General features: G+C 43.2%; 1 protein-coding gene across 2 annotated transcripts in view; it reads right to left on the reverse strand.

Moving 5' to 3' along the window:
• The window catches only part of nap1l4a (nucleosome assembly protein 1-like 4a), a 34,827-nt gene extending 24,568 nt beyond the window's left edge, over nucleotides 1-10,259 (reverse strand). For both annotated transcript variants that reach the window (XM_060915070.1, XM_060915071.1), the window contains exons 1-5: nucleotides 10,179-10,259; nucleotides 5,304-5,356; nucleotides 4,715-4,775; nucleotides 4,296-4,455; nucleotides 1,148-1,231 (exon numbers count right to left, since the gene is read on the reverse strand). In XM_060915070.1, coding sequence (XP_060771053.1) covers nucleotides 1,148-1,231; nucleotides 4,296-4,455; nucleotides 4,715-4,775; nucleotides 5,304-5,340 — 342 coding nt within the window. In that variant the 5' untranslated portion in view covers nucleotides 5,341-5,356; nucleotides 10,179-10,259. The remainder of the gene's footprint in view (nucleotides 1-1,147; nucleotides 1,232-4,295; nucleotides 4,456-4,714; nucleotides 4,776-5,303; nucleotides 5,357-10,178) is intronic.
• Nucleotides 10,260-14,167: the final 3,908 nt, after the last annotated feature.

Genomic DNA, 14,167 nt, shown 5'->3' on the forward strand with positions numbered 1-14,167 from the left:
CTGTGTCTGTGTGTCAGCCCTGTGATGACCTGGCGACTTGTCCAGGGTGTACCCCGCCTTTCGCCTGTAGTCAGCTGGGATAGGCTCCAGCTTGCCTGAGACCCTGTAGAACAGGATAAAGCGGCTAGAGATAATGAGATGAGATAATATTCACTCATGGATTACCTTTCCAATGTTTGTTTCTCCCTTTCCACTTGAGGTCATGTGACATCAATAGCCACTGGTCAGTCAACAAGGAAGAATAGTGACACAGGCCATCATGTACGAAATGAACGCATGACAGAAAACCGGGATCCAAGCATATGCAGCCACATGTTCATCATTTAAACATACTTTGCCAAAGGCAACTAACCGATTCGCAATTTTTGTTATAAGGCTAGATGCTTATTCAGTCACCTATTTAAACAAAAGCTTTGCCAGTCATCAATTTTCAGCAATGGTGCATCTGAATGCATTCTGTCACCAAGCCAGAACACGTGTTGGGTGTTTTTTTTTTTTTCCTTTGATGCCATATTATGCATCTCTGTCTCATAAATTCTTCAGGCAAGTCACATAAACCGAGAATATTTAGGGGTGCAATACTTAAATGATGATTTTTCAGTCCGCCGCATTTATCAACTCCTGATTGTTTTTACCCCGTGACTGGTGAGATACTAATTTTTCGTGAAATCACATGTGAACCCTATTGTATGATGATTTCTACACTTGCGCAGTTTTCTACATTAGCTTGATAAATGAGGGTCATCGTGTTTTATACAATTGTTGCCCAAATGCAGAATTGATGCCTTTCTTCAATCAAATTGCAATAATAAGAAAAAAAAATCTCATTTTGTTCATATAAAAAAAAAAAGTGTTATATACCATTGAGTAAAGTAGTAGACAAGTCAGAACATCTGCTTTTCCCCCCCTTTATAAACAGATATAGACTTCAACTTTCCTTCAGCTATGGAGAGTTATATTATTTCCTAAGTGTGCATCTTGGCCATCAGCTGTCCGTGTTCCAGTGTATTTAATACAACTTTGCACAGAGCATGTGATGGTCAGGGAGCTTTTTGCTTTATCAGTTTGGTGTCTCTTGCTCCATATATCAGGCCAAGATGCAATGCTCACCAAAATGCCAGCAGATATGTAGTAAGCAGATACTCACAGACAGCTCTTCCTCTTCACCTTCACTGTGCCACTCGCATTCATCGTCTGTGGGCTCCACTTCTCCAGACAACACTGCCCGCCTCTGAACAAACACACACTAGACTAGTTCATGTGCTTGTATAAAGCAAGGCAAGGCAAGTTTATTTATATAGCGCATTTCATACACAGTGGCAGTTCAATGTGCTTTACAGAGGTAAAAGCAAAACAGTAAACAATAGAAAATAAAATTACATAAAATAAAGGGGGAAGAAGAGAGAAAAAATAAGAATTAAACAATAGTAGAAATAAAATGAAGTAAAAGTTCAGTAAAAAACAGCAGAATAAAATAGAATAAAAGTTAAGTTTAAAACATGTAAAGATGATGATCTTTATCAGTTAGCAGAAAGCATCTGAGAACAGCTTGGTCCTTAGTCTAGATTTGAAGCTGCCAACAGCAGGAGCATTTTTGATGTCCTCTGGCAGTTGGTTCCATAGCTGTACTGCATAGTAGCTAAAAGCTGCTTCACCACACTTTGTTTTAACAACAGGTTTTAACAGTAAATTTTGCTGCTGCGATCTGGTAGATCTGATTGGGTTCGGCCGCTGCAACATATCAGAGAGGTAATTGGACCCTGTACCATTTAGAGATTTGTACACCAGCAGCAATGCTTTAAAGTCAATTCTGTAGCTTACTGGAAGCCAGTGAAGGGACCTTAGGCTACATCCACACGACAACGGCAACGAGATGTTATTTAAAAATATATCGCGTCCAAATGGGCAACGATCAGTAAAATATCAGGTCCATATGGCAACGCAACGCTTGCTGAAAACGATGCAATACACATGCCACACCTCTAGGGGCGCTGTAAGACGGTCCCTTCGGAGACACCAGAACAACAGAAGTAGTAAGGACGCATGTGCATAAACTATTATGCGCGAGACTTCATATTAGCCACAAAGTCAGGAAAATCTGTTCGTAAAATTACATTATAATGACCAAATACAATGAAAATTATTTTTCCAGTCTCACCTGTGAAAGGTAATCCCATGTGATCTCGTTTGGACGGCAAACCTGTTGGTACAGTTAAACGCAGCTAATCTTTATTCTCCGCTTTGACCCATCCAATATGGCGGCGAGGATGACGTATGGTTCTACGCGGAAGGCGGCGTCTTTAATGGTCCGGAATAAATTGAATGCTACACGTTGATGGATTAATTTGCTCTTCTACGCCCTTTTTGAGGAATGTATTGTAGGACTTAAACCAACATATGAAGAGGTGAGATCGCTCCTTTTTTTCCCCCCATTTTTGCTGGCGGGATTGACTCTGCCCTAAGGGCTATTCTCTCTCTCTCTCACTTTGCACCATTACACAAATATTCACAGTGAAAATATTTTGTAAGCGCGTTTCATGAACCAAGTTATAGGATTTGTTGACAACTCGCATCGAGTTCGTTACACTTCTACCCGGCGTGAAGCACTCACAGTCATGTGGTTGTGACGTCATCGTAAACAAATCCGTTCTACTCATCCAGACGACTTCGCAACGGCAACGTTGCCAGATCTTTCCACTCTGGAACCCGTTCTCAAAAAGATTGCGTTTTGGGCACCCAAAACGCCGGTGCCGTGTGGACGCCAGGCCTAAACGATAAGCAATTGTATCGGAGTCACCTGAATCCGTTGCCGTGTGGACAGGGCCTTAGAATTGGAGTAATGTGCTCTGTTCTTTTTGTTCGTGTGAGAACCCTAGCCGCTGCATTTTGAACCAGCTGAAGTCGTTTGATGGTCTTTTTTGGCAGGCCTGTGAAAAGGCCATTGCAGTAATCAATCCTACTAGAGATGAAGGCATGTAATAATGGCCCTTTTCCACTACCCTTTTTCAGCTCACTTCAGCCCGACACAGCTCGCGTTTCGACTACCTCAGAGCAGCACGACTCGGCTCGCTTCAGCCCTGCTCAGCACCCAAAACTCGCACGGTTTTGGAGTGGGGCTCAAGCAAGCCAAACTGAGCCGAGTGAGGCTAGGGGCGTGAGGAGACACTCCCCTGTGCACTGATTGGTGAGGAGGAGTGTCCTCACATGCCCACACACGCCCCGCGAGCGCGCTGGGATCTGTAAACACCGTAAACCCGGAAGAAGAATAATTACGAGAATTTCTGAAGCCTTATGCGCCTCGCCTCATCTATACGCTCTTGCCAGTATCTGTTGGCGTTGTCGGTGACAACAAGCCACAGCACCAAGACCAGCAACACTAACGACTCCATGTCCTCCATGTTTATTGTTTACTATCCGGGTCGTGAGACTACCGCTTAAAAGGTCACTGATGTCACTGTTTGCGCCGCCTAACGACATCACGTGACGTCCACCCACTTTCGCTAACTCCACCCAATGTGTCCACCCACTTCCAGCCAGCACGGTTCAGCGCGGTTGTAGTCGAAATGCAACTCCAACAGCCCCACTCAGCCGCGTTGGTAGTGGAAAAGCGGCATTAGTTTTTCCAGATCATTTTTTGAAAGCAGGTTCCTGGAAGTCCACATTCACTTGCAATGAAATAGCCCAGTGTTCACTGAGATACAATGGTCTCCAGCTCACGTTTTACACAAAGGAAAACCCAAGAGCTCATTACAAAAAGCCTTCTAAACAAACACTGATAGCTCAACAAAACAACACCCTTCAGTGCAGGTTGAATAAACCTCTCTGAACCCATCTCAGGAGTGAGCACCTTCATCTAGAAGGCAATGTAACATTTTATTCACAGAAGGAAAGTTATTTCGTATTAGAGATGATATTTTAAACGTGATTCAGCTGTCCCCAGCCTTGGAAACAGCCAGACACGGGTGAGATCAGTTGGCTACTCGTTTGGGTGGGGGGGGAAGAATTTAGCACCGAGACAGTGAGCTCACAGGCCACCAAGACAAGCCTGAACTGCAACCACTGTGTGCACACGCACGTAGGTCAAAATGCACTGCTGGGATTATTGCAATTACCATACAATAGTCAAAAATTGCAGAAGCAACAGCACACACCCTTCACTGTGTACTTCTTTAGAGATTTTGTTAATCTAAATTGTATGACATAGTTGTGTTACTACATTTAATAAAGCTTGTGCTGCTACATTTAGCTTGATTTCCCATAAAATATGAGCAACATAATAGGAAGAAAAGGTTAACCTTGTCAAAGATGGGCCGATATAGACCAGCATATTTCCTCTCTAGCTCATGGACTTCCTCATAGAACTTGGCCTCTATATGAGCGCTCTGGACCTGCAGTCTCTTCAGTGCGTACACTCTCCTCTTCACTGCTTTGGGCAGGGCACTGACATTCGGTATCCTGCAGAGAATTTGCTTTGTTATTTACTGTAGTGCAGATGTCTGCATGAAAAGTGAAGAAGCTGCCAAGAGTTGATAATCATGTTACAGCAAGCAATAAGCAAAGCTATGCAGGATGACAAACACACAACACCTCCTGAACAAGGACGTGTCAGCTACCCATTTTCTCCCTGCTTACCTAAAAAGTTATTCAAACTACTTTTTAAATGTATTTTTGATACAGACAGACAACCATTTGAATTGCTCTGCAGGACTCCTACCTTTCTACTTGAGAGATGATCTCTGCTCGGTCACCCTGGGAGCCTTTACTTCCTCCCTTACCTGTTTGGGGGGGGGGGGGGGGGTTGGAGAAGTACTTGCCATCAAATAAAAATAACAGTTCTGCATTTCACTGGCTTTGTACCAGTACTCTGCACAATGACAAAGTTGTAGCTAATCTAATCTAATCTGATCTCATAAAGGATAAATCACAGAATCTGAAAAACACCATCCATCTATTTCCTCTAGCGCTCATTTCCTCCTTTGTAGGTCACAGATGAGCTGGAGCCAATCCCAGCTGACATCGGGCAAGAAGTGGGGTACACCCTGGACAGGCTACCGGTCTATCATGGGGTGAAAAACACTAGCATACTCCAAAAAGATCACTGTTTTGGCCACAGAAAACATTGTCAATACGCTAATATTACTGTAAGTTATTACTCTACAAGATGAGAACAGAACATACATAAATATTCAGTTTAAGTGATAATTAAAAATAAAATACTGCATTTACTTTTTTTTTTTACTACTAGGGGAAGAAAAAAAAAAAAAAAGTGCCCATGACACTATTAAAACCATCACCAACCATACCTTTAGCTTCATTCTTTTCATTTTTTCGTGCCTCCATCACAGATGCCCTTTAGCTGTAATGAAAACAATAAGCAAGTATTTGGTTGATGTTTAGAACCTTGTTTTCAATTCATTTCAATCAGCAGATTAAATCAGAGCTGTAACTATCCACGCTGATAAAGTTATTTAAAAGATAACAGTCCCTTTAAAGGAGAACTGAAGTCATTTTTAAACTTGCTTTATTTTCTTAATTAACGTGTTGTTCAATAACGTTTTCGGTTTTAGTAACCTTATATATCGGCAACTAATTGCAATTAAATATGATACTTATCGGCCTATTCGGTTTTTAGCCATGTTGAATTTAGTTCATTTGGTCCACGGCAGGCGTCACTTATCCGCGCGATCTTCACGAGACTTGTGAGCGACTTCGAAACGTGAAGTGTCAGCGCTGCCATTTTGAAATCTGTTTTCCCAAACGAAGTATTGCACAAAAATGAGTTTAAATGACGATTACTGCCTACTTTTTTCAAACTTTCCAGATTGCTATTAAAACAAACAAAACTTCCAGCTTGATTACATCAGCATTCGAAAGAGGGTGCGCGCATCTTTTGACAACGTTGGCCACTTTGATTTCCGCTGTACGTTTTACTTCCGTCCTACGATGTCTCGCACAGGTCTCAACGAATCTTGTTTACCGCCATTGCTTTGACATATGGACTGATATTACAGAGCATATTTCAAACACTCATAAGTTGCTATAGTAGTGACAAAATAGCATTTCTATATTTAATAAAATGAGATAAATAGAATTTTGATGATTAAAAAAAAAATGTGCCTTCAGTTCCCCTTTAAGTTTCATATTTACAACAACATGAATAACTGAAAGGGCAAAGGTCTGCATTCGTTCACACTCCTACATGGGAATTCTGACACCATGATATGGAAAAACGACTTAATCTACTAGTCCAGCAGGTTCATCCAGCATCTCAATAGATTTGTCTGGGAAACATAGTTCACTTTCTAACATGGAACCTGGTCTACCTGTTAGCACATGGAATAAATAATACACAGGAAATCCATTTTAATTACAGACACTAGTTCGTGAAACTGTGATACTGCCTAATGTTTATAAATCAAATTTATCACTGATAAATAGAGCTGTAAAATGAATTGTGTGCAGACAGACAATGTTACTTGGCAAGATTAGCCTTCAAATTTAACAATTAGTACGTCCGATCAAGAAAGTGACACGATTTGTGATTTCCTATATTATAGACTCAGGCAATAGAAAAGAACAATGATGTTCATTATTCCACCACTTTTAATATTGGATTCACTTAAAACGTTATTCACGGACAATATAGACGTGTACGTATAGTAATTTCTTCTTTAGGCATCTACTACACAGATAAGGTTGGTTTGTCTGTTATGAACAGAAGAGGAGATAACAATTACACTGTTGGTGAAAGAATAATGTACAGAGGAGAATTAGTCTATATAAATAATCCATACAGAAATTATTGATCCCAAACTTTTGAATGGCATTGTACTTGTAAAATCTATCAGAAAGGATTTTGCTTTTTTTAAATAAAGCATAATGTTTTTTCATTTACAGACTGGCCAACAAGATCAAAGCCACCAACAGCAAAAGGAGCCGTCAATCAAAACCACAGGCCACGTGGCCCTGTTAAAAATCTTCTATAAGAATCCTAAATGGAAATCCTGTAGAATTTTAGTTCATGCAGAACTCAAATGCTATAGGAAAACAGTTCTATATGCACATTCTATTGAAAAAATTCCTATTGACCAGTTCTATAGACCCAGCAATTCCACAGCTACTATTGCTACAGGCTCTTTTGGCATTCTTCAGTGCAAACTGCACTGTTGACCAGTCCCTAACATTTGTCACCTCGATATACAGATATTTGCAAATACTTGCAGTTTATTTTGGAGTAAAAATTATTAAATATTTTAAGATAGATCATTGTGCATCCTGCTAATGGATTTATACTCAAAGATATGTCTTTGAATTGTGGGGAAAACCCACGCAGACACAGGGAGAACATACAAACTCCACACTCCTCGCCAGCCGCTGGGTTCGAACCCAAGGCAAGGCAAGTTTATTTATATAGCACATTTCATACACAATGGCAGTTCAATGTGCTTTACAGAAGCAAAAACAAAAACAGTAAACAATAGAGAAATAAAATTACATAAAATAATTTTATTTTTAATCTAAAACAATTAATTAAAAGAATTAAAAGAAAATAAGAATTAAACAACAGTAGAACTAAAATAATAAAATGCCAAAAAGAAAAAAGGAGAAAAAGAAACCAGCGGAATAAAATAGAATAAAATTAAAGTAAATTTAAAACATGCAGAGAAAGTAAAGATTATAAAAAATGTAAAAATATTAATTATTTAACAGAAAGCATCTGAAAACAGCTTGGTCTTTAACCTAGATTTGAAGCTGCCAACCCAGAACCTTCTTGCTGTGAGGCGACCGAATGGGCGGCACGGTGGTGTAGTGGTTAGCACGGTCACCTCACAGCAAGAAGGTTCTGCGTTCGAGGCCAGCAGCTGGCGGAGGCCTTTCTGTGTGGAGTTTGCATGTTCTCCCCATACCCTAAAGTCCAAAGACATGCAGTTAGGTTAATGTGGGACGGCCTTGGGCTGAGGTGCCCTTGAGTGAGGCACCTAACCCCCAACTGCTCCCCGGGCGCTGTTAGCATGGCTGCCCACTGCTCTGGGTATGTGTGTGCGTGCGCGTTCACTGCTTCAGATGGGTTAAATGCAGAGAGGAATTTCACAAGTGCCTCATGCCTGTGTTACCTTCTGGCTCTCCCCTTTTATTTATGCCGTTATAGTTAGTTGCCGGAGTCCCTGCTTGTACTCTGTGCAATATGTATACTGTTCCTACTTACTCAGGTAACACTGCGCATACCTAACAACCTGTTTTTGTTCCCCCCCAAATCTGTCCCTCTGAGTTACATGTCGGTCCTGGGATCGAGATGCGGACCTCTTCTGCTCTTCGGACCTGCCTGATCCATCCTGGTGCCCTGTGTCTGGTTGGAGTCTCATCGCATCGCTCCTGTAGAGGGCGGCCCCTTGTGGACAGTTAGGGGTTGCGCCTGGAGGACACTCTGGACTCTTGCAGTGGTGCTTTTGTGGCTGGGGACCGCGGTTGTTGTGAACGGTTTTGCGCTCGGGTTTGCGTCGGTGGGGGGTTTATAGCATCAACGAAGCTGATTTTATGTTAGGACTGTTAATGTTATAGTCATGTTGTTGCCCAAATGAGGATGGGTTCCCTTTTGAGTCTGGTTCCTCTCGAGGTTTCTTCCTCATGTCGTCTGAGGGAGTTTTTCCTTGCCACCGTCACCACAGGCTGCTCATTGGGGATAGATTAGGGATAAAATTAGCTCACGTTTTAAGTCGTTCAAATTCTGTAAAGCTGCTTTGCGACAATGCTTATTGTTAAAAGCGCTGTACAAATAAACTTGACTTGACAAGTGTGTGATGAATAAAGTTGTCCTTTCTTTCTAAATTCAGTCTTTTACAGAACCATGCTGAAATCCTATAAAACACCAGAGTTCGGCACAGTCGCCTCACAGCAAGAAGGTTCTGGGTTCGAACCCAGCGGCCAACGAGGGCCTTTCTGTGTGAACTTTACTGATCCCTTTGGGAGGGTTCCCTCAGGGAAATTAAGATTCCAGCAGCATCATTACAGCTAAACAGAGAAAAGAAATAGAGAAAAACTTCTAGATTAATTAAAAAATATATACATATACAAATATAAAAAGAATAAGATATGGGGAAGAGAGGAAGGAGGGGCGGTGGCAGCAGGAGAGATATTGCACTTTATATTGCACATTGTCCGGTATTGCTTTTTGTCAGGCTAGGCTACTGCTCCTTCCCGTCCTCTGTCCTCCTGTTCCCCCTCCTGCCCCCCAGAGAGGAGTTGTACAGTCTGATGGCGTGAGGGACAAAGGAGTTTTTAAGTCTGTTCGTCCTGCACTTGGGAAGGAGCATTCTGTCACTGAACAGGCTCCTCTGGTTGCTGATGACGGTGTGCAGAGGGTGACTGGCACCGTCCATGATGTTCAATAGTTTGTCCATAGTCCTCTTCTCTGCCACCGTCACCAGCCCACCTGATCAGTTTGTCATGTTCTCCCCGTGTCTGCGTGGGTTTCCTCCGGGTGCTCTGGTTTCCCCCACAGTCCAAACACATGTAGGTTAGGTTAATATGGGAAAGCGAGGCACCTAACTCCCAACAGCTCCCCGGGCGCTGTTAGTGTGGCTGCCCACTGCTCTGGGTATGTGTGTGTGCTCATTGCTCACTGCTTCAGATGGGTTAAATGCAGAGAGGAAATTTCACAAGTGTGTGATGAATAAAGTTGTCCTTTCTTTCTTTTCTACAGAAAGTCCTATAGGACATTTTTTTTTTGCGGGGGGGATTCTATAATGTGCACTTTAGCACACCTGACAGCACCAGTGATCACATGAGCTACACAACCACAAGGAGTGATCATTAGAGATGAACACAACATGGCGAGGATCATGACAGAGCACTGTCCGGTGGCAGGACCGACATGGACTGGTTCTGTTTATTTACTTGGAACATGAAGGAAAGTTTTCTAGAGTGAAGTTATTTCAGCAGGACAGATACACCAGAGTCCTCTTTCATTCTCCTTTTGTTTTGTTTTGAGAGAGAGAGGGAGGGGGAGAGAGAGAGACCCACATGGAACACACACCAACCGCCTGAACGCGTGACAGCCTGTGAAAGACAAACCTCGTACTCTCCCTCTACCGTGAAACCCAACACTTTAAATAACACATATTTTACATACAATAAAAGCTCAGGAACGGAGAAACTAAAAATAACGGCCTCCTACTTACCTCAGCCTTCAGGCCGTCCTCACGCTCTTAACAAACTGACAAGGTGCAAAAACTGGCCTCACAACATCCTCGTCTCCAATTGGATGAAAAGTCGTCACGCACTCCATGAGCCAGCAAATCAGCGACGAGCTTCTGTGCGGCTCAAGCTCATTGGGTGTGGGCGTGTCCGAATCACACCAGCTCCCTACTCTATCTAGTGCACTCCATTAGGCATGAAATTATTGCTCTTCTACAAAGATTTTGGATTGATTTTCAGGCTTGGCTACAGTCTAGGGGGATTCAGTTTGCCCCTTTATCCATTAAATAAATTAAATTTGGAGTGTTTTTAAATAATAACAAAATTGAATATGGTATTTATAATTTACTACTTTTAGGTAAACACTTTTTTCACAAATGTCGTTTTTTTAAAAACTAAACCTTATGTTACACACTGGAAGAATGACCTCAAGCTTTTTGCCAAATATTTAAAGTTAGTTGAAAATAAGGATGTTGGTTATTTTATATCCTTTTTGGATGACTTTGATTTACTCGATTAACAGATGTAAAGAGGGGCGGCACGGTGGTGTAGTGGTTAGTGCTGTCGCCTCACAGCAAGAAGGTCCTGGGTTCGAGCCCCAGGGCCGGCGAGGGCCTTTCTGTGCGGAGTTTGCATGTTCTCCGCGTGGGTTTCCTCCGGGTGCTCCAGTTTCCCCCACAGTCCAAAGACATGCAGGTTAGGTTAACTGGTGACTCTAAATTGACCGTGAGTGTGAATGGTTGTCTGTGTCTATGTGTCAGCCCTGTGATGACCTGGCGACTTGTCCAGGGTGTACCCCGCCTTTCGCCCGCAGTCAGCTGGGATAGGCTCCAGCTTGCCTGCAACCCTGTAGAAGGATAAAGCGGCTAGAGATAATGAGATGAGATGAGACATATGTAAAGATAGTTAAGTAGCCCCTTTCTTGTTCATATTTTTTACTTTATTGCTATGTGTGTGTTTTACTACTTTGATGTTTTTGGATCTGTATATATATGGTGCTCTATTTGTTTGTATTTTGAATGTTTTGGGAAATAAAAGGAAAAAAAAAGTTAATGGTTTTATGGCGGTCGGCAACTAGCTTCAATGGTGCATTACCGCCACCAGCTGGACTGGGGTGTGGTACTTGGGTTTAACCCGGGGTGGGCAATTATTTTTTCCATGGGGCCACATGAGAAAAGGCCGGACCAAAAGGCTGAACTAAATTCTACATAATATTAATTGTATTTCTTTATATAAAGCAGTAAATAACATTGTTTTTACAAGCTGCTAAGACTGGTAAGAGTATGGAAAAAACGAGGTTGCCTTAAAAAAAAAAAAAAGTCATTTATTCAATCAAATTTCCCAAAACAATGGTTAACAAAATGTGAACGTTTGTACCATTTTTTTTTCAGTCACATTCACCCCAAAACACAATAAAGACATCACAATATTGTCTTTCTACTCCAAATATCAAGCAAGATACATCATATTATAATAATGATGCCCACATGGGTAGTTTAATCACCTCATTTGGTGTTTTTCGCCAGAGATCGGCTCCGGCGCCTGCTGGTGACGTCACACTATGTGATTGGCTGGACCGTTTGAAGGATGACGTACAAGTTTGTGGTTGGTCTGGATAAATTACGGAAGTAGTTATCGCGGGATTAGGTTTCGTGGGATTTCATGTCATGTTCATGTTGCGCGTGTTCCGTTTTTGTTGAACACAACTTCAAAATAAAAGCAATGCACATTCAGTCCTAGCCTGGGCTCGCCCATCCTAAGCGTGACGCAACACGAGGGCCTGTTCCGAGCTTAGTCTGGCCAGGCAGGCTATCTACAGCATTTCCAAGCTCCTGAAAAATCGGGAGCTAATCAACTTTGAGCATCTCCAACAGCCCTGGGTAGAGGCGTGTTCAAGGCAGTGACGTAGTAGAACTGCGACCGGAAGCCATAGATTGTTTACAGAATCTATGCCGGAAGCGCTTCATTCACTAGAAACATTACGAACATGGAGCAAGTTCTCATTGAAAACGGAGCAAAGAGCAGCCCTGGAGGTATTTATTGAAAGGAAGGACGTTTTCGCCTTGCTCCCGACCGGCTTCGGTAAGAGTTTAATCTACCAGTTAGCCCCGTCGTGTCACATACGTCAGAGGAAAGAGTGATGTGATTGGTTTAAGCTTCGTCACAGCCTTTTCTGGCTTCGACCAGCAAACTGAGGCATTTCAGGGAGGCGGGTCAACCACAGGCTCTGGGAAACGGTTTGGCTTAATAGCTTGGCCAGACCAAATGCTCGGAGAGCTTTGAAGTCACGTTAGCAAGGCTAATTCAGTCCATGCATGAGGTAAAATTAGAAAATACGTTTATTTTGTAATTTCTCATTAACCTTACGCGGGCCGGTCAGAATGAACCAAAGGGCCGGATGCGGCCCGCGGGCCGTAAAATGCCCAGGTCTGGTTTAACCTTTCCAAGTCTCATCTCATCTCATTATCTGTAGCCGCTTTATCCTGTTCTACAGGGTCGCAGGCAAGCTGGAGCCTATCCCAGCTGACTACGGGCGAAAGGCGGGGTACACCCTGGACAAGTCGCCAGGTCATCACAGGGCTGACACATAGACACAGACAACCATTCACACTCACATTTACACCTACGGTCAATTTAGAGTCACCAGTTAACCTAACCTGCATGTCTTTGGACTGTGGGGGAAACTGGAGCACCCGGAGGAAACCCACGCGGACATGGGGAGAACATGCAAACTCCACACAGAAAGGCCCTTGCCGGCCACGGGGCTCGAACCCGGACCTTCTTGCTGTGAGGCAACAGTGCTATCCACTACACCACCATGCCGCCCTTAATTAGACCTGTGTTCCTTAAAGAAGCTAAATACATAGTTGAAGCAGATTTCACCTGAACTTCTTTGCAGAATGTCCTCCAAGTTTAACATTAATTGTTTCCCTTGCAACTGTAAAATTAGTCTTTGTCTTTCTTCCTGATATTTAGGACATTGCAAAATAACATGCTCTATAGACTCTGGGCTGCCACAGAACTCGCAGTTTCCATCTGCATGCTTCTTTATTATCAACAAAGAGCATGAAATTATTGTTCTCACACCCTTATATAGTGCACAACTTATCCATCACGGGACTATTTGGGATTCAGACAGCATCAGAAAATGAAAAGTTCGCAATTTGTGAACGTTACTCGGAGGTAATTAACCCAAATACGTGCAGCCTGCAGGGCGGCACGGTGGTTAGCGCTGTCGCCTCACAGCAAGAAGGTCCGGGTTCAAGCCCCGTAGCCGGCGAGGGCCTTTCTGTGCGGAGTTTGCATGTTCTCCCTGTGTCTGCGTTTCCCCCACAGTCCAAAGACATGCAGGTTAGGTTAACTGGTGACTCTAAATTGACCGTAGGTGTGAATGTGAGTGTGAATGGTTGTCTGTGTCTATGTGTCAGCCCTGTGATGACCTGGCGACTTGTCCAGGGTGTACCCCGCCTTTCACCTGTAGTCAGCTGGGATAGGCTCCAGCTTGCCTGCGACCCTGTAGAACAGGATAAAGCGGCTACAGATAATGAGATGAGATGTGCAGCCTGCCTTTATTTTTTTAAACCTTTATTTGTCACATGTACATTTCAAGCACAGTGAGATTCATCCTCTGCATTTAACCCATCTGAAGCAGTGAACACACACCACACACACACACACACACACCCAGAGCAGTGGGCAGCTATACTACAGTGCCCGGGGAGCAGTCAGGGGTTAGGTACTTTGCTCAAGGGCACTTCGGCCCAAGGCTGCCCCATGTTAACCTAACAGGATGTCTTTGGACTGTGGGGGAAACCAGAGCACCCACAGGAAACCCATGCAGACACGGGGAGAACATGCAAACTCTACACAGAAAGGCCCTCGTCGGTCACTGGGCTCGAACCCAGGACCTTCTTGCTGTGAGGCGACAGTGCTAACCACTACAGCACCATGCCACCCTTTTTTTATTATTAAT

Source organism: Neoarius graeffei, chromosome 2 (genome assembly GCF_027579695.1).
Source record: "Neoarius graeffei isolate fNeoGra1 chromosome 2, fNeoGra1.pri, whole genome shotgun sequence".
In the NCBI taxonomy this organism is placed as follows: domain Eukaryota; kingdom Metazoa; phylum Chordata; class Actinopteri; order Siluriformes; family Ariidae; genus Neoarius; species Neoarius graeffei.